General features: G+C 31.4%; 3 protein-coding genes across 9 annotated transcripts; 2 read left to right on the forward strand and 1 right to left on the reverse strand.

The window, feature by feature from the left end:
• The first annotated feature begins 709 nt into the window (after positions 1-709).
• On the forward strand, positions 710-9,689 carry LOC105205702 (tyrosine-protein kinase Fer). Of its 5 annotated transcripts, none has more exons than XM_011175178.3 (16): positions 710-857; positions 919-1,396; positions 2,054-2,227; positions 2,551-2,647; positions 2,743-2,938; positions 3,167-3,304; positions 3,387-3,596; positions 3,691-3,874; positions 4,144-4,317; positions 5,738-5,974; positions 6,160-6,336; positions 6,408-6,621; positions 6,759-6,911; positions 7,011-7,133; positions 7,222-7,344; positions 7,667-9,689. In XM_011175178.3, exons 2-16 carry the CDS (start codon positions 1,184-1,186, stop codon positions 7,804-7,806), a joined length of 2,553 nt encoding a protein of 850 aa, XP_011173480.1. In that variant the 5' UTR covers positions 710-857; positions 919-1,183; the 3' UTR covers positions 7,807-9,689. The 5 variants fall into 5 exon arrangements, 4 of the variants coding, with proteins under 4 accessions (XP_011173480.1, XP_039305711.1, XP_039305712.1 ...); XR_005574904.1 differs by having other exon boundaries at positions 731-1,396; positions 7,667-8,059; positions 8,187-9,689; XM_039449777.1 differs by having other exon boundaries at positions 731-1,396.
• On the reverse strand, positions 8,618-11,787 carry LOC105205703 (translation initiation factor eIF-2B subunit alpha). 2 transcript variants are annotated; one of them, XM_011175181.3, is made up of 8 exons: positions 11,629-11,787; positions 11,437-11,538; positions 11,126-11,265; positions 10,831-10,947; positions 10,643-10,755; positions 10,300-10,444; positions 10,096-10,221; positions 8,618-9,983 (listed from the first exon to the last, which is right to left on the reverse strand). In XM_011175181.3, the coding sequence occupies exons 1-8, from the start codon at positions 11,639-11,641 to the stop codon at positions 9,834-9,836; spliced, it is 906 nt and encodes a 301-aa protein (XP_011173483.1). In that variant the 5' UTR covers positions 11,642-11,787; the 3' UTR covers positions 8,618-9,833. The 2 variants fall into 2 exon arrangements, with proteins under 2 accessions (XP_011173483.1, XP_011173484.1); XM_011175182.3 differs by lacking the exon at positions 11,629-11,787 and having other exon boundaries at positions 11,126-11,230.
• Positions 11,730-15,246, forward strand: LOC105205697 (coiled-coil domain-containing protein 149). 2 transcript variants are annotated; one of them, XM_011175171.3, is made up of 10 exons: positions 11,730-11,837; positions 12,332-12,404; positions 12,476-12,645; positions 12,737-12,971; positions 13,117-13,283; positions 13,353-13,425; positions 13,510-13,594; positions 13,676-13,820; positions 13,897-13,994; positions 14,073-15,246. In XM_011175171.3, the coding sequence occupies exons 2-10, from the start codon at positions 12,342-12,344 to the stop codon at positions 14,297-14,299; spliced, it is 1,263 nt and encodes a 420-aa protein (XP_011173473.1). In that variant the 5' UTR covers positions 11,730-11,837; positions 12,332-12,341; the 3' UTR covers positions 14,300-15,246. The 2 variants fall into 2 exon arrangements, with proteins under 2 accessions (XP_011173473.1, XP_025987677.1); XM_026131892.2 differs by lacking the exon at positions 11,730-11,837 and adding an exon at positions 11,877-12,077.
• Positions 15,247-17,001: the final 1,755 nt, after the last annotated feature.

Here is a 17,001-nt window from a genome sequence, read left to right on the forward strand (position 1 = left end):
TGTTTAACATGTTGTCATCTATGTAAACAATAATTTCAGACAGTACATAATATATATTGATGATAAATATATTTATAAATATTTATTATTTGTTTTTTAAATAATATTTATGGTAATAAATACATATTTTTATGTCATATTTATGATAAATCTTTATAATCTGTTCAAATTGAGCTCACAAAAATATTTTAATATTATTTGAATATTTATAAAGTATTCAAATAATAGTTATTATAAACCTTTTATAAATATTATGTGCTGTCTTTTTTATATACAAAAAAAGTTAAAAAGTTTTATTTTATATACAAAGAGAATTAAAGAATTTATGTTTAAAAACTATTTTATAAATATAAAATTAAAATTTATCAAGTAAAAAATATGTTTTAGATACATTTTTAAATGTAATACTTTTCTTCGAAAAGCATATTGAAGTATAATATACAAGAATTTTTTTATATTAACTTGTAGTTAATATATTAGTTAATTTTTAAATTTTATTTAAAGTGACCTTTTGTTTTTTATTTAGAGCGACTTCAAACATATAAAGTTTCCAATTTTCATCTAAATGTGTACTAATTAATAAGCACAAAAAATGAATTTTGCGCGCGCTTTTTAAATTTTGGACTACTATTGGTTTGTTCTTTTCAGCTGCGCTTCTTGCACAGTTAATCTTTTATCTTTTTCTCTCCGTCGTTGAATTGTGCAAGAAACGCAGCTGAAAAGAACAAACCGCAAGTGTGTGGGGCTTCATACGATCTACGGACGGCGGGATCTATCGATTCACGATCCATGCGATCCACAGCGGACTTTCCTGATCGACATCATCGTGCGACGTAGCCAATGGCGGTATTTCGCTGGTAAAAGTGAATTTTTCTATAGCTTTTGAGCAACGGGTATAAATATAAATGTTGATCTCAGAGCTGCGCGGAGACGCGCCGGAGTGCCCGGAGTAACGGCACGTCGTCGTCATCATCATCGTCGTTCGTCGTTATCGTCGCTGGCGGTACTGGTCATGTAACGATCCCCTCCGGGACACGTCGCCGTCGAGCCTACTCGAATTAATTTTAGGATATCCGCCGATGTCCACGTCCAAAGTATCTTGCCGCAACGAGGCCGAAGGTATGAGCCACCGTTGAGCACCACGTTACCATCGATAGTCCGCTCGCGATTCGCTACCGAAGGGATGGGCTTTTCCACGAGCCTGCAGGGTCAGGCGTCGCACGAGGCGCTGCTGGCCCGCCAGGATGCCGAGATCAAGCTGCTGGAGACGATGCGCAGGTGCCTTACGACAAAGGTCAAGTCCGATCGGGAGTATGCCTCCACTATCTCCTCGTTTACCACCCAGGGAAAGAAGATTGAGCGCAGCGAGGATCTCGTTGGCAGCCTCATAGTGCAGGTAGTTGATTTGTCCTAGACAGAGAGGTCTATCGAACACAGATGACTTTGCAAAGCGTCTGCTACTGAAACTCTGTAAACAGAATGCCAATGAAAATGTAACAGATCTGCTAATAGAATATGATGATAAATTGATTGCGAAAACTAAACTATTTAAATGGTTATAGAATTATAGAGAGATTCTACTTGATTTCTGTTGATGTCAGATTATATATCAGTCAGATTATATATCAAATTACTACAGTCAGATTATATATCAAATTATTATTAGATCATATATTTATCTTGCTTGCAAAACACAACCTTATAATATCTTGATGTACTAATATCTTGATGTACACCTTTATTTTTTGGGCTCTTACATTATGGGTTGTTATTAATTTTCATCATTTTTATCAAATTTTTAATACAAAACTATACATTTTTTATTTGTAAAAATTATTAAGTAACTTACATGTACTTTGGAAAGTATTTGTATGATTTTATATTAAAATAATTTTAAATATAACTAATTATAGATGACAAAATGTTTCAAAGAAAAAAATGTGGGAAGGTGTACGTTAAGTGTTAATATATATGAGATTGATCATATTTGCTGGCAAATTGCTAGTGAAGAGTTTTAATTAAATTGTATAGAGAAATACATATATTTTTACAGAGTTGGAAAGACATAATGGACTCTATTGATCAAACGGCAAAATTGATTAAGCAGCAGGCAGATTCTATTGAAAATATTGTTGTAGATCATTTGAGTACATTGTATTCAGAAAGGAGGAGAGCTAGAAAACTATATCAGGAGGAACAAAATTGGCTGAATAATCAATTTCAGCAAGTGAGCAATACAAATATCTATATATTTTGATATTGTGTGAAACATTATTGCACCAGTCATTGAATGATCAGTAGTGAATAACTGTTTAAGAACAATATTAAAATAATAAGACTCCAAAATAATAAATTGCAATTAGATATTTCTTTAGGTCTAATTTTCCTATAAATTTGATTAAAATACCTTTTTTACTTGAAAATATAATTATATTAAGTTGTTTCTATTTGTTGACTGATCCTTGACACTATTGTGACAAATAGTAAAGATTTAGATAAATTTTGATGCAATTGTGCCATTTTAATTTTTCCTTCAATTTATATTTGAAGTTGACAGATGATGTAACTAGGAAAAAGATGGAGTATCAAAAGAATTTAGAGGTGTACAAACTAATGAGGTCGCGATTTGAAGAGTATTATGTTAAGTGTAAGTGCTATTTATGAAGATTGTTTTTTATTATTTTATATCTATTATACATATTTGTGAAATAAGAAAGTGGTACAGTAACATAACTTCTTTAGCTGGTAGAGGAGGTCGCAAGTTGGATGAAGTAAGAGAAAAGTATCAAAAGGCATGCAGAAAACTTCATCTAACACACAATGAATATGTACTACTATTAGGCGCTGTGACAGAATGTGAACACGATTTAAGAGCCTGTTATCTACCGAGCTTGCTTCATCGGCAGCAGGCTATTCACCAAGAATTTATAACTTCATGGTGAGTTACATTATAAGTAGCCTCTACATGTTATTTAAACGGTTTCTGACAAAGTTCTAACTCTTTTACTGCTTTGTATCGTTAAACAAACATCTTAATGATTTTTCTATTTGCATGCAACTAGAAATGGAAAAGGTAAAATCTTTTATTGTAGTCATTAGTGATTATTGTAGTCATTAGTCATTAGTGTTTTACGTGTATGATACTTAAGTTCCCGCGATTTTCTAGGAAAGGAATACTTCAGGACATTGTAAAATATACAGATTTTACGACAGAAAAATTTCTGGAGATCCATGTAAAAGTGTTAAAGACAGTCGATGGTATTAAACCAATTGAAGAGTACAGAGATTTTATTGGAAAGCACAAGTATATATGTAACATTATAATTATTTCTATATCTGAAAAAATATATTTATCTTAAATGTTGCAAATTACAATGTTAATGCAGAACTAGGCCAGCATCACCAATCAGATTTACATTTGATGAGAACCTGGTGGATGACACTTCAGGAAAATTATTGCCCAATAAACTGACTGTCGATAATTTGACGATAGATTGGTTGAGAAGTCGCCTCTCAGAACTTGAAACTTCTCTCAAGACCACACAACAAAATCGACAGAGTCCTCAATTTCCGCAAGAAAATAATAGCGATTCTAGGTATAAATCTTTTATTACCGATACTTTTTTAGTTACAAGTTTGACATTTGCCTATGAATAAATTCTCAAATACCTTTTTGTCCTTTATCACTAGAATCTCAGTCTTGGACTATTCTCATGAAAGAGAAGAGCTGAGATTACGTTGTCAGGAGAAAAAATTACAAAGACAAGTGGATGTTATTAGAGGCGCTCTCAATGAATTGGGCTGTGAAGAGTTACCTTCGGGATGCGATCTTTCCATGGAAGGTTCTTTCACTGATTCACCTGCAATTAGTAAAGTAAGTAAAAAGTACTTTCCTTTTTCTTTATTAACCAAAAATCAATTTTTGTTAATTACAATAGAGTATTATGTTCCTGTAACAATTCTTTTATGTTAAAAACGTCCTCGGAACCGTTTAGGTTCTTATTATATAATCAAACTCAATATCCATAAAAATTAAATCACTTTGTAACTGTAATAATAATATGTGAAAGTATTGTTATGTCTATTTTTTCCTGTTAAACACCGAGTTGCCTAGAATTATTAGTTAGACCTAGCCCTTTACAGAGAAATAAAGTCGCAGACAACGGTCTGTTCACACTAAGAAGAAATCAGCGATTCATGACAATATTAAAATCACCTTTTAAATCCTTGCCGGCAATTCACGACTCGAAAAACGGAATGATTAGGGCAAATAGCGAAGGGCCTACCGCTAAAGCAGACAAAAATATCCCCCCTGTTGTATGTGTTACACTTTATTCGTGTGATATCTGAGTGCTCGTGTGTTTCCTGCGTCCAGTCACAAAGCGATAAGATGTTTAATGTCCTGTGCCATTATATAGATCTCACATACAACACATCTCTCCCAGCTATTATAGTGTGATCAGTTTGTTATCGTTATGTATACTATCGCACAGACGTAGACAGTATCTAGTCTTCCATAATATTTTTTTTATTACAAAAATTAGTGCAAGGCTCGCAAACAACCTTGTCTTGCTTCATGTTTTATTTACGAAATTGTGATTTATATGATTTACTACATTTAGAAAATATTGCATGGAATCATGAATTTATTGTCTAGTATATAATTTTATTAACACTGAATTATAATACAGGTATTCCTCGATTTACATTTTGTAACTTCAGTCGAATAGCAAGATAGCCTTAAAGTACGTCAAATTGTTGTTATTGTATACATATTGTTTAAATTGATAAATTGATAATTTATAATTTATAATTAGTATATTTTTAATCAATATCATATCGATCGTAAGTTCAAAAATTTGTAGATCGAGATAATTGGATATCTGTATTATCAATGTTAAGCATGAGAATGAATATTTTTATACTAATATTTATACATTTATATAGAAATAAGATGAACATATATATGTTGCAGTGATTGAATTGCAAATTATTTATTTCATTAATATTTATTTGGGATAATTAAATATTAGGGATGTGGGTACCCGAGCTTCGGGTTGAGTCGGGATTTTTTTTCGAGATTGGGTCGGAATCCGAAAGTTTCTAAAGTTTGGGTATCTGAAAAATTTTGGGTACCCGAAATCGAGACAAAATTCCAAAATTTTGTAAAGTTTGAGTACTCGGATTTAAAATCGGGTCAAGAAGCAGTCATAGATTTAAATTCGTTATACACTGATATGAGAAAAAAATTACTAAATTTTAATAATTATTTGTTTGAATATTGCCCCAATAAAATTTTTTTCGAACGTAAATATATATTTATTTAATACAAGGAGTAACCACTAATTTAATTATCATTTTTTTTAAGTAAATACTTATGTTCTGTAAGTAAATATTTCATTGGCAATATTCAAATTTAATAATTCAACATAAACGAAATGTCTTACGTAAATTTAGTAATTTTTTTCTCACATTAGTGTGTATAAAGTATCTAGATCTCTGACCGCTATTTGACCCGACTTTAGATCCGAGTACTCAAAATTTACAAAATTTTGGGATTCCGTTTTGATTTTGGGTACCGACCCGATTTCGGGACCCGATTCGATTTCAGGTCCCGACTTGATTTCAGGTACCCGAACTTTACAAACTTTCGGGTCCCGACCGGATCCTGAAAAAAATTTCCGACCCAAATCCAAAATCTCGGATATCCGCACACCCCTATTAAATATATCTGTAGGTGCCACTGCGTGGAATCTCGCATTTAACTAACAATCAAAAAAGTAACGGAAATGGCGGTCCTCTTATGGATGAGGAATGGTTTCATGGAGTACTACCAAGAGAAGAAGTCGTGAGATTACTCGTCAACGAAGGGGACTTTTTAGTGCGCGAAACAATGAGAAACGATGAATGTCAGATAGTTTTATCTGTTTGCTGGGACGGGCACAAGCATTTTATTGTACAAACTACACAAGAAGTAAGAAATAAACTTATAAGGAAAGATTTTCAATTTGCCTTTCCTTATTGATAAAGAGTTTGACGCTAATTTATAAACTTGTATAATATTAAAATATTAGAGAAATATTAGAGAATTTAATTCTGAGCTCAAATGTATCATTTATTATTTAAAGCAACGGATTATATTGAAGTAAATTATTGCAGGGACACTATAGATTCGAAGGACCGACATTTCCATCCATTCAAGAATTGATCAGGCATCAGTGGCTATCTGGTTTGCCGGTGACCAGTCGGTCAGGTGCTATTCTTAAGACGCCAATTTTGCGCGAGCGGTGGGAACTTAATAACGATGATGTCATCCTTTTGGAGAAAATAGGTCGAGTGAGTAAACTGATTTTGAACTTTCCCGTGTTTTATATGCCGCGATATGATACCGATAATGCGATCTGTAGGGAAATTTCGGAGACGTTTACAAGGCGCAATTGAAGACTTGCAAGACTGAAGTGGCCGTGAAAACGTGCAAGGTAACGTTGCCGGACGAGCAAAAACGCAAGTTTCTGCAAGAAGGAAGGATACTGAAGCAGTACGATCACCCAAATATAGTCAAACTTATCGGCATCTGCGTTCAAAAGCAGCCAATTATGATCGTGATGGAATTGGTACCCGGTAAGCCGTCATATCTCGTTACGTTGTATTATGCTAACACTGTTAACATTCTTGGTCGTCGTACTGTCGTATTAAAATTGGAAATCCGAATTGTACCTGTTGCTACTTATGGTCTACATGCTAATCGCTAACTTTAGGTGGTTCATTACTTACGTATTTGCGGAAGAATACTAGTACAATAACACAACGGGAACAGTTGCGTATGTGCAAGGATGCTGCGGCTGGTATGAGTTACTTGGAATCTAAGTATTGTATCCATAGAGATTTAGCCGCTCGCAACTGCCTCGTAGGTAAATAAACTACATTTCAAGAGGGAGGACACTAAATTTAAATTTAACGAACGATAATAACTGAATAAAATATAACATTGAATATGTATATATCCTCAGGATACGAGTGCATAGTCAAAATTTCCGACTTTGGAATGTCGAGAGAAGAGGAAGAATACATAGTTTCTGACGGTATGAAACAAATTCCCATTAAGTGGACCGCACCAGAAGCTCTAAATTTCGGTAAGTCATAAGTTTGTATTGCATAATTTTTTGAGTGTCAAAAATTTTATTATTACCAGTTATCGATACATTACATTGTATCTCTCAGGTAAATATACATCGCTCTGTGATGTCTGGAGTTATGGAATTCTGATATGGGAAATATTTTCTAAAGGCGGCAATCCTTACAGTGGTATGTCCAACTCACAGGCACGTGAGAAGATCGATGCAGGTAAGAGATTATTTATATCAGAGATTGCTGCACGATTAATTATGGAGATTGATACATCAACATGTATCATTGTAATATTTGAATATATATATTTGATATTATTGTGATTAATTCAATCGACCGAAAATAATTAACTGATCAACAAATTAATCATTAATTATTAATCGTTAGTTTTTTTCATTGATTAATAAATAAAATAATTCTCGGCTAACATCAATCTGAATATCTTTTCTAATTTATATGACAAGCACATTTTTTAAGTTCGTAAAAATTATATATCTAATTTTATTCTGATAATTTATACATACATTTATTGAATCAGGATATCGAATGCCAGCTCCGGATGGTACGCCTGAAGAGATCTATCGATTAATGTTGCGATGCTGGGACTATGACCCAGAGAAACGGCCACATTTTGATCAAATATATACCGTGGTCGAGACACTATCGCAAGCGTATTGATCTACAAGTATTATGTTGAGAGTATTGGCCACTAAGAAGTATGAATTGGTGCTATTGCTGACACTTATTTTGTATATTTACAAGTCATAAAACCCCATAATTTATATATATAGAGAGAGAGAGAGAGAGAGTTTTAAAGATTTGAAATGCTCACCACCAAACCGTATTTTGTTATAAAATTCTATACCATAATACATCGAGGAAGGATATGACTAAAACAAGTACATCTCTTTTTGTTAGTGAGGTACTTCAGGTAAAGGAAATTTTAATTTATGATGCATTTTAGAACAAATTTCAGTTATATCTTCTCGAAAAAAAAACATTTTCAAGAATGAATGTCGCATACGTAAAATATTTTAGAGCTATTTGGACTGTTTTAGGGTTTGCTACTCGATACACAAAAAAATTGAAAGCATTTTTTAAAGTAAGATGGAATGATATATAAGAAGACAAATAGGTCGAATTTGCCAAAATATAGTACACAAAAAACGATAAAAAGAAAAACTATTATTCTGGACTATTTTATCATGCTTGTTATGTTGTGTATATACATATGTATATATTTATTAGTATAAAACGTACTATTAATTGCCATTATATACGTCATTGTGAGATCGCGTCAATGTGAATGCCATTATGTTTTTTATTTGTGATGTTTAATTATTGCGTTTTATTAATTATTATATTTCTCCGTCCGTACAGAGTAATTCAATTTATAACACGTAATATTATTACTCATATATATAACTTGAATATATATATATATATACATATATGTTTCGTTTTAGTCACATTTATAACACAGTATGTGAGCTTTATTTATTCAGTTCTATTGTCATCTGTGTATTTTCTTTAATATTTCACAATGTTTCTTGTATGTACATATAATGAGCATATGTACATTAAATTTTTGAGGCAGGTTGTATTCAGATATATATTATATTTGTGTATTCATTGTAAATTTTCATCATTTTTCATGAAAATCAAAAGCACAATGAATATATCGGAGATTTGTACATAAAGTATATGATCACAATTCTGTACTCATAATTTCCAATATGAAGGTTTTCAATATGTTAAAAATATATGTAAAAAAAATGTAGATGGTATTTAAGCAATATGTTGTCCACGTTATCATATCCATTCAATCAATGATTTAGAGATTTCATAGCCTGGAATCTCATTGAAAAAAAACATGCAAAATCATGAAAAGACTAATATTGCTTTAAGTCTTCAAAGAATATTTTAATCTTATAAGCCAATAAAGAGGGAAAAAAGTAGAATTAAGAATTATGCAGTATAATATCCTAATTATAAGAACTTTTTTGTTTCCCTGATAATAATTTTATATTCATAAATTTACTATGTAATATATAATCATTATGGAAAAAAATGATATGTAAATGTATGTATCCATTTTTAGTTTATAAGTGTATAAAACGACTATAACGTTTAACGCTCTTCCAAAGTTGATAATTGAAGATTCTTGTAATTTAAATATTCTGTTTCTTGCGATTTTGTTTGGCATCAATGTTACACATTGCACGCAATTACAAGCTTTATGTGTGTAGATTACACAAGATTTCATTATGAAGAAGTCCGTTTTAACGTGTTGTTTTAACATAGGTTACGGTCCACTTGACGTTAGAAAAGCTTCAAAACATACAATGATTAGCTTTGTTCCGATTAATCAATCAAACGCTTCCAAGTATTTGTAGCGTCAAGTAGATTGTAACCCTAATGTAATCCTCATATAGACAGTTTATTACTTGTTATCTTTCACGTGCAATTATATGAAAGACATTTATCTTGTTTCCATATATAAATACTCAATATCACTGTATAATAAATTAATAAAGATTATATATTAATCTTTTACAAAAGTACAACAGACGTCTCCACATTTCATCTTAATTTTTACATTTTCAGATAAAACTTTTTTAAATATTCTTGTAATGTTATTCTATCTTTTATAATAAACATATAATTTGACAAATTTGCCTCTGGATAAATCTTCAATGTATACATTACAAGTACAATTTGATGAGTTCGTCACTAACGGCTGACGGTGTTAGAATTCCCAAATCGGTAAACAACAAGCTGATGTAATGAGGTGGAGTATAATCTACCAAGGGATGCTCCTTCTTCAAATTCTTGTTTAGAGTACTAGATGTATACTATAACAAACAATAACGATGCGTTTTACAGGCACACGAAAAATATTTCTGTGAGTTATTCCCGCATAAAAGTTACAATTGTTTTTAAGTGAGTAATAAAAATATAATTCACCTTAAATTCATTAGGTAAATCTACTTGGTTCAAAGGATAGATTCTCGCAAATTTAAAGCTTTCCGTCAGTACATAAAATGGTTTCTTCATCTCTTTCGCGCATATAGCCATTGTATATGTACCAATCTGTAAAAGAGAATTGAAGGAAACACTTTTATTTACAAATTATAAGAATTATATATCACCATCGAAATCATCTTATACCTTATTGATCACCCCGCCACTTTCTGCGACACCTTCTGCTCCAACCATTACCATATCGACGTGCTCCATCACGTATCCCACTGCAGAATCCAGTATCACAGTACATGATATTCCCAACTTTGTTAAACTCTGGCACATCTCTTCTCTGTTCGTAAGAGGAAGATAAAGAACAAATTAAAACTTATAATCACAGAAACCAAAAAATACTTGTTTTACAGGATAAATTAATATTTTTAAAAATTAAGTTAAAGTTAAAATGACTTATAAAATTAGTTATGTTAAAAGTTGTATGAACAAAGAACTAAAGTGTAATATTTTAATTCAAGATTTTCAGATTACATACCCATTGTTGTCAGGTGATGTTGATGTAACATAAACTTCAAATATTTTCTTACTTTCCGCAGCTTCTTTCATTGCCTGCAGTACTACTCTTGATTTCGAATGCGTGAGTATGGTCTGATAAAAATGACACATAAAAGTAAAAAAATAATAGAGATATTTCAAAAATATTTTTTGTACGTCTGTTCTTACCGAGCCATCAGTAATAAAGTGAGCTGCTACCTTGGCCACTTTTCCTCGCGCTGCAACTAACTTGTCATAGAATACGTTGCCTCTTTTCAGCATGATTCCTTTGCACTCTGCGATTGACTAATTAAAAGTTCACACACACACATCAACATTTTGTGTTAGCTCAGTATAAAATTAAAAAGATTAAATTTATTCTCAAAGTTATAAAATGAAATCTAAGCTTAGTACTGTTATTCTCGAGGGTTTAAAATATGAAATCTAAAGTTTAGTATTTTTACATGATTTTAATTATTCTTACGGGTGTATCCAATGTCGCTAATGTAATAAAACGAAGGAACAATTCGCTTCCCGAGGCAATCGCGGTGACTGGAGTTTCTGTGGAACGCATAGCATCGATTGCATCCTGTAAACAAACCCGGAGCTCTTGGACTGTTTCCGCTACAAAAGTGAAAAGAACACATACGGGATAACTTTACCTAAACATTATACTTTACTTTATTGTAATATCCAAGCAATTCAGTAGTATAAGTATTTGTTTTACAATATGTGTGCATTTATATACAATAAAAACATTTACATTAAGATATTGTGTGTATTAGTGATACTTACATTTAGACTGTCTCAATACTTTGAGTAAGGTGCGAATGGCAGCCATGCCAGCAGAAACATCCTTCTCATTTTTAATAATGCTGATAAAGTACTGACATATTTCTACAAAAGTTCCTTCATCGTTTTAAAATCTCATTTGATAAAATTCTCTCCACGTGATGTCAATACGATATAAACGTTTGTTGATCTTACCTTCTTTGTCCATTATGACCTGTTGTAGTTGTTGTTAACAACTAGTCGTGTCAATAATTAACAGATGCGCGTCCGCTTTAAATTAACATCAATATTGCATTAATATTGCATAAGACAAGTAGACAACACGTGTTAACAGTGGTCAACAGCTCTCGAGCGTCGAAGTTGATCCATGTGAAAATCAATTCGCATCGCCTAGTGGAGGAAGGGTTTGCATCGACAACCAATTTTTGAATTTTCTTTGTCCAATACGAAGCCGTGATTTCTAGAAATGTTGCCGTCGATATTTTTATCTCTAGAAAACAAATCTTTCTATTGGAGGGTGTCGACTGCGACATAAATCCATCCTAACCTAAAAATGAATGGACATGGATGGAGTTGAATGGATCTTTTTATTCAAAGAGATCTCTGATGCGATATTTTCTCCAAATATTGCATAAATTAATACTGTAATTTTTTCAAGAAGAAGAAAAAGCTTTTTTATTTATTTTGTTTGCAAAATGTCGCTTTGTAGCGGGAAATTTGGATGGATAGAAGTTCATCTCCAATAGATGTCTTCATAGTCATTCCGGTTTCCTCAATTTGAACTTAACATAACGTCATTACAAAATGATTCATGGAATTGATATTTTAATCTTATTGAAATTAGATTGTCAAAAGAGTTAAAACATTTATTGTTTCTTGTAATACAATCTCTAATTAGAAACGACACGATGGAAGAAAAGGCGGATCCTCTCAAGGAAACTGGCGCCAATGATGTCGACGTGGAGTCAAAGGTAGGTTAACGTTTGCTTAGAATGTTTTTAATATTTTATCTGTCCTGTAATTCTATGTGAAATTCACTTAGGCGTTGCTAAAGAGAGAACTGCAGATGAAGTCAGAAGCGCTCATACTGTTGAGCCAAAAGATGGAGCAGTGTAGGACACAGCGTGATCAGTTCAAGTTGATGGCCGAGCAAATTCAGGAAAGATTTCTGCATTTAAAGAAACAGATGTGTGATATGAAGGAATTGAACGGGTATAATTCAGGCTTATAGTACGATGGCATTACTCCGAGATTGTGTTCCATGATTTTTTCATTAACTTGGGCAATAAATTTCTTGTTACAGTCTGGACGACGATTTTAGAACCTTGGATCTATTAACAGAAGTACGAGAGCAAAATAAGTGCCTCAGGCTACAGGTCGATACATTAAGACAGAAGCTGGCAGACGCCGAGGGTGATATCAAGGTGTTACGTATGAATAACAATCGCATGCCAATTGAACAGCAAGAGACTCAGTTGGCACCAGCCATGCACCAAAGGGAAGAAATGATAGAGCAATTAGAAAAGCTAAACTTAAAGGTAAGCATAATTAAAGCATTAAAGGTAAGATTAATATCAAAGAAATTACAGTAACAAGTAATTTTTCATATATTTATTAACTTATTGAATTGATTGATTATATTTTGTCAAGACCACCATTTTATGAGATTATCTTTTTTCATAGTGTTCACAGTTACAAACAGATCTACAAACAGTATTGGATGAGAAACATGAGCTGGAGGTGGAAAGGGATGCCTTCAAATGTAAAGCACATCGTTTGAATCATGAACTATCTAAGGCTTTGAATGCTACTAAGCCAGTTGATTTGGATGCTCTTATCAATGAAAATAGGTAATTAGTAATGTGTAATTGTCTTTAGATAAATATTTGATTATTTATTTATACATGCAAATGTTTTAGATATCTGCAAGAAAGATTGCAACAATTGCTCGAGGAAAAGGAACTCACACGTCAATCTCTGTCAAAATATAAGGTAAATGATAGTGGATGTGAGAAATGTTGATTGTTGTGTTCCTTTAATTTCTATTTTTTATATTAAATGATTAATTTTTTCCAGAGCATGTTGGACAGTAAAAGGACCAAAGGAGCTATCAAGCTGGGAGCAAACTCTGCGGCTGGGACAGTAATGACTCACAAACAAGGTAAATTATATATGTACACACATAAAGGTTTATTTGTCATTAAATTTTTTTATATGAAAAAACATTTTTTTTTATTTTTAGTTGAACAGCTTCTTCAAGAAAGTTCTTATATACCGCCTCAGAAATCTGCTGCCGCCGTCACCGATTTGCGATGCCTTTGCACCGCCTTGTTGGAGGCTTTAAATGACAAAACTTTAGCTCTAGCGCATCAGAAGAAGGCGAACAAGTAAATATTTCAATATTAGTTGTATTTATATATTTACGTTTTAATGGATTATAATTTGTATACGCATTGTTCATAGGATATTGGCATTGAGAATTTGTGAACTGGACAGTGCTGTGCAATCACCAACCACAAGGCTCTTGGAGGGATACACGAGCGCCAATGTCGATTTGAGATGTATGTATAATCAGAGAATCATCACGTTAACATATTATTTGTACAGCAGATCTATTATATTACATTTGTTTTTTACAGGTGATAGCGATTTCAACGATTTAAATCATACAACTAACGGTAATGTAGATAATATTGAGGAAACTAATATCGTAACGAATGAAAACAATATACAGTGTAGCTCCTCGCCTGAAAGTCAAGTTATGCAACAATTGCAGTCGATACAAATGAGTCTTCCGAAAAACTTAGGGGTATTGGTCCAAAAGGCATTAAATAATTTGAAGGATAATGATAAGCAGAAGATATGAAATTAAGAATATATGTTACGGAGAATATATATGTATGTGCCTAAGTATACATATAATGTGTATATAGAAAGCAGGTTTAACGAACGATGACTCATACAGCACATAAATGTTAAATCAATCAACGTTGAAAAGATGTAGAAATGTCTAATATTCGTTTAAATAAAATGAATAAAATTAGTTTTTAAATTGTCCGAAAAATAGTTAATCTAAATTTTTTTAAATAATATTGATTTTTATTTAAAATTGTTCTACTTTTCTAAAATATACTATATATATCTAGAAAAACAATGATTTTTTTTTAAAGAAAAGTTATAGATTCAGTGTTGAGGAAATATTTATATTTTCAATATGACTACATCTTAACAACGTTCTTTCAAGGTTCTGTGCTGTATAGATGAAGTACTCTAAATAAACAGAGTACATTAGGCAGTACATTAATTCTTAAAAAAATCTAGTCATAAATTATATTTGTTTATCAATAACGCGCAAATTCAATTAATTAATTAATTAATTGATTGACTTATCACATAAGCTAGCGATGCAAAATGCTAGTTAATATTTCTATCAAATCAGTATTTAATATACAATAACCAGAAAGTTAAGATAAAGATGATCTTATCAGATAATGAAAGACGTTTTATTACGCAACGTTGTAAATTAGTTTGGCATATCATTTACGTGTAGCACGTAGTTACAGCACCATAATATGTAGGTTGACAGTAAAATGATCGTACCAAGTGACGACGTTCTCGCAAATATTTTTGATGCAGGACATTGTTCAGCTCATCTAACCATGAGTCAAATTGCAAGTTAGATCTGTCTGTGAATGTTATCGATGGTTCCATTGATCTTTTTGATTGACGATAAGGGGCGTTTTCCCTATGTGGATATGTATATACATATATATTTGTTATTTCTAAATATAGAATTACATTCCAGTCATATTATATTTGTATTGATATACGTTATTATTAATTTCGCTTGTTTCAGCTTTGTATTCTGCTTTTTCCAGGCCTGATCATTAATGACGCATCTCTCATCGATTTGTTTCTGCAGAGTTTTTATATTTGTTTGTTGATTTACTTCTAACTGTTTAGCGGATAATTTCCTTCTATATTGGATTTCTTTTTCTTTTATTATCTGCATGTGTACCTGAAGAGGATACGCTAAAGATAATTTAGAAATATCTAAATTAACAATGAATAATTTTTTATAAAAATCAAAGTATATCCACTTCTTGAAAAGCTTTTTTATGTTCGATGCCCTTTAATTTTTTTTGTAATTCTTGTTGTCTCTTTTCTTCTTCTTTCAGCGGTTTTTTGTACATTAGGTTCTTCTCCTTCTTCCAAGATTCGAAGGATAATTTTTTCCTCACTTGCTTGCTTAATTTTCTGCGTAACAAATTTTTTTTTATGTATTTGTAAATTTATAATTGTATAAAAATTGAAGATTTCTGTTACGTATATATAATAACCCTTTATTTTGATTTATATTTTGATGATCATTGCTTTCCAGCTTCTTAATTTTTTTTCTATGTGCTGGATTATTCCAGTCTTCGATTATTCCTAGACTGGATGTGTTATTGTTATTATTAATACATTTTTTATCTTCAGAAATTTCACAAGATTTTTTGCTGTATTTGGTATATATATTTACCTACAAATATGAAGAGAAATTTTTTATCTATTAAGCAAAATGATTTTATTGTTTTAATATATAGCTAACAAATATTATAATTGACAAATCACTTTAATAAAGATTAGATTAAACTAAAATCTACTTCAATTGATTTGTTGCACATAATAGGTACGTCTCGTGCACCAGATTTGTCATGTTCAATTATTTTAGTATCTGAATGTTGATTCAAATATTTCATTTTGTTTGAAGGTTCTGGTGAAAAAAATGCTCATTATAATTTATAATATTTTTAAGAATTTTTAATATTTTAAATATATAAAGATTTCTGAAAAAGTATGTATTTTAAACTTCTTCAGGTTTTGTTTTCTTCAGAAATTTTAGAATATTTCAAAATTCATGTATATAAAGAATACTGAAAAGATGTAGACTTTTTCAGCACTTTTGAAAAATATTCCAATTTGTATTAAAAATTCTGAAAAATTTTTTAAAAAGTTATAAAATTATACAGAAATAAGTTCTGAAACATTCTGAAAATAATATAAAATTTCTGAAAAAAGTTGTGTGAAGAATTCTAAGAAAAATTTTCACCAGGAGTATCTATTGAGTTGTCCCTATCCGATATGTTTCTTGCTAAATCGCTTAAAGAATACGTCTCCTGTGAATGTATCATTTTTATTCATTTTCTACATTATTCGCATTTACAGTTTTTTAATAAGAAGATCAAACCTGATTTATCTTTTGAATATCTTTTAGATTTTCTGTTTTTCTTGTCGCGTCTCCTAAATCCATCATTTTTTTGAAGTACCATTCTTCATAAATGGCTCGGTGCAATTTTGCTATTTGATCTAGTTAATAACATAATAATTTAACTAATAATATTATAATGTATTAGAAGAGATGTAGATACACAGAACATATGTAGCTATATAACTAACCGGAATCCTCGAGCGCTGCTTTAACCATTTGTTTTACTATGTTTCCTAAATTTTCGACGGAAACACTTTTTACTTTCATTTTGATAAGAGAGATCGCAGCAACGCTTTTAATTTGAACATAATATTGTG

This window comes from Solenopsis invicta, chromosome 5 (assembly GCF_016802725.1).
Source record: "Solenopsis invicta isolate M01_SB chromosome 5, UNIL_Sinv_3.0, whole genome shotgun sequence".
In the NCBI taxonomy this organism is placed as follows: domain Eukaryota; kingdom Metazoa; phylum Arthropoda; class Insecta; order Hymenoptera; family Formicidae; genus Solenopsis; species Solenopsis invicta.

Excerpts from the sequence above, each read along its gene's own strand:
- LOC105205703 (XM_011175181.3), bottom strand. Across the intron at positions 10,948-11,125 it reads TAGCGACATTGGATACACCC|TCAATCGCAGAGTGCAAAGG; the intron begins GTAAGAATAATT and ends ACTTTTAATTAG. Across the intron at positions 10,756-10,830 it reads ACTTTATTACTGATGGCTCG|ACCATACTCACGCATTCGAA; the intron begins GTAAGAACAGAC and ends CATTTTTATCAG.
- LOC105205697 (XM_026131892.2), top strand. The coding sequence starts at position 12,001 with ATGGAGTTGAATGGATCTTTTTATTCAAAGAGATCTCTGATGCGATAT. Across the intron at positions 13,426-13,509 it reads AATCTCTGTCAAAATATAAG|AGCATGTTGGACAGTAAAAG; the intron begins GTAAATGATAGT and ends AATTTTTTCCAG. Across the intron at positions 13,821-13,896 it reads CATCAGAAGAAGGCGAACAA|GATATTGGCATTGAGAATTT; the intron begins GTAAATATTTCA and ends CATTGTTCATAG.
- LOC105205702 (XM_011175178.3), top strand. The coding sequence starts at position 1,184 with ATGGGCTTTTCCACGAGCCTGCAGGGTCAGGCGTCGCACGAGGCGCTG. Across the intron at positions 3,597-3,690 it reads GAAAATAATAGCGATTCTAG|AATCTCAGTCTTGGACTATT; the intron begins GTATAAATCTTT and ends CTTTATCACTAG. Across the intron at positions 5,975-6,159 it reads TTGTACAAACTACACAAGAA|GGACACTATAGATTCGAAGG; the intron begins GTAAGAAATAAA and ends AAATTATTGCAG.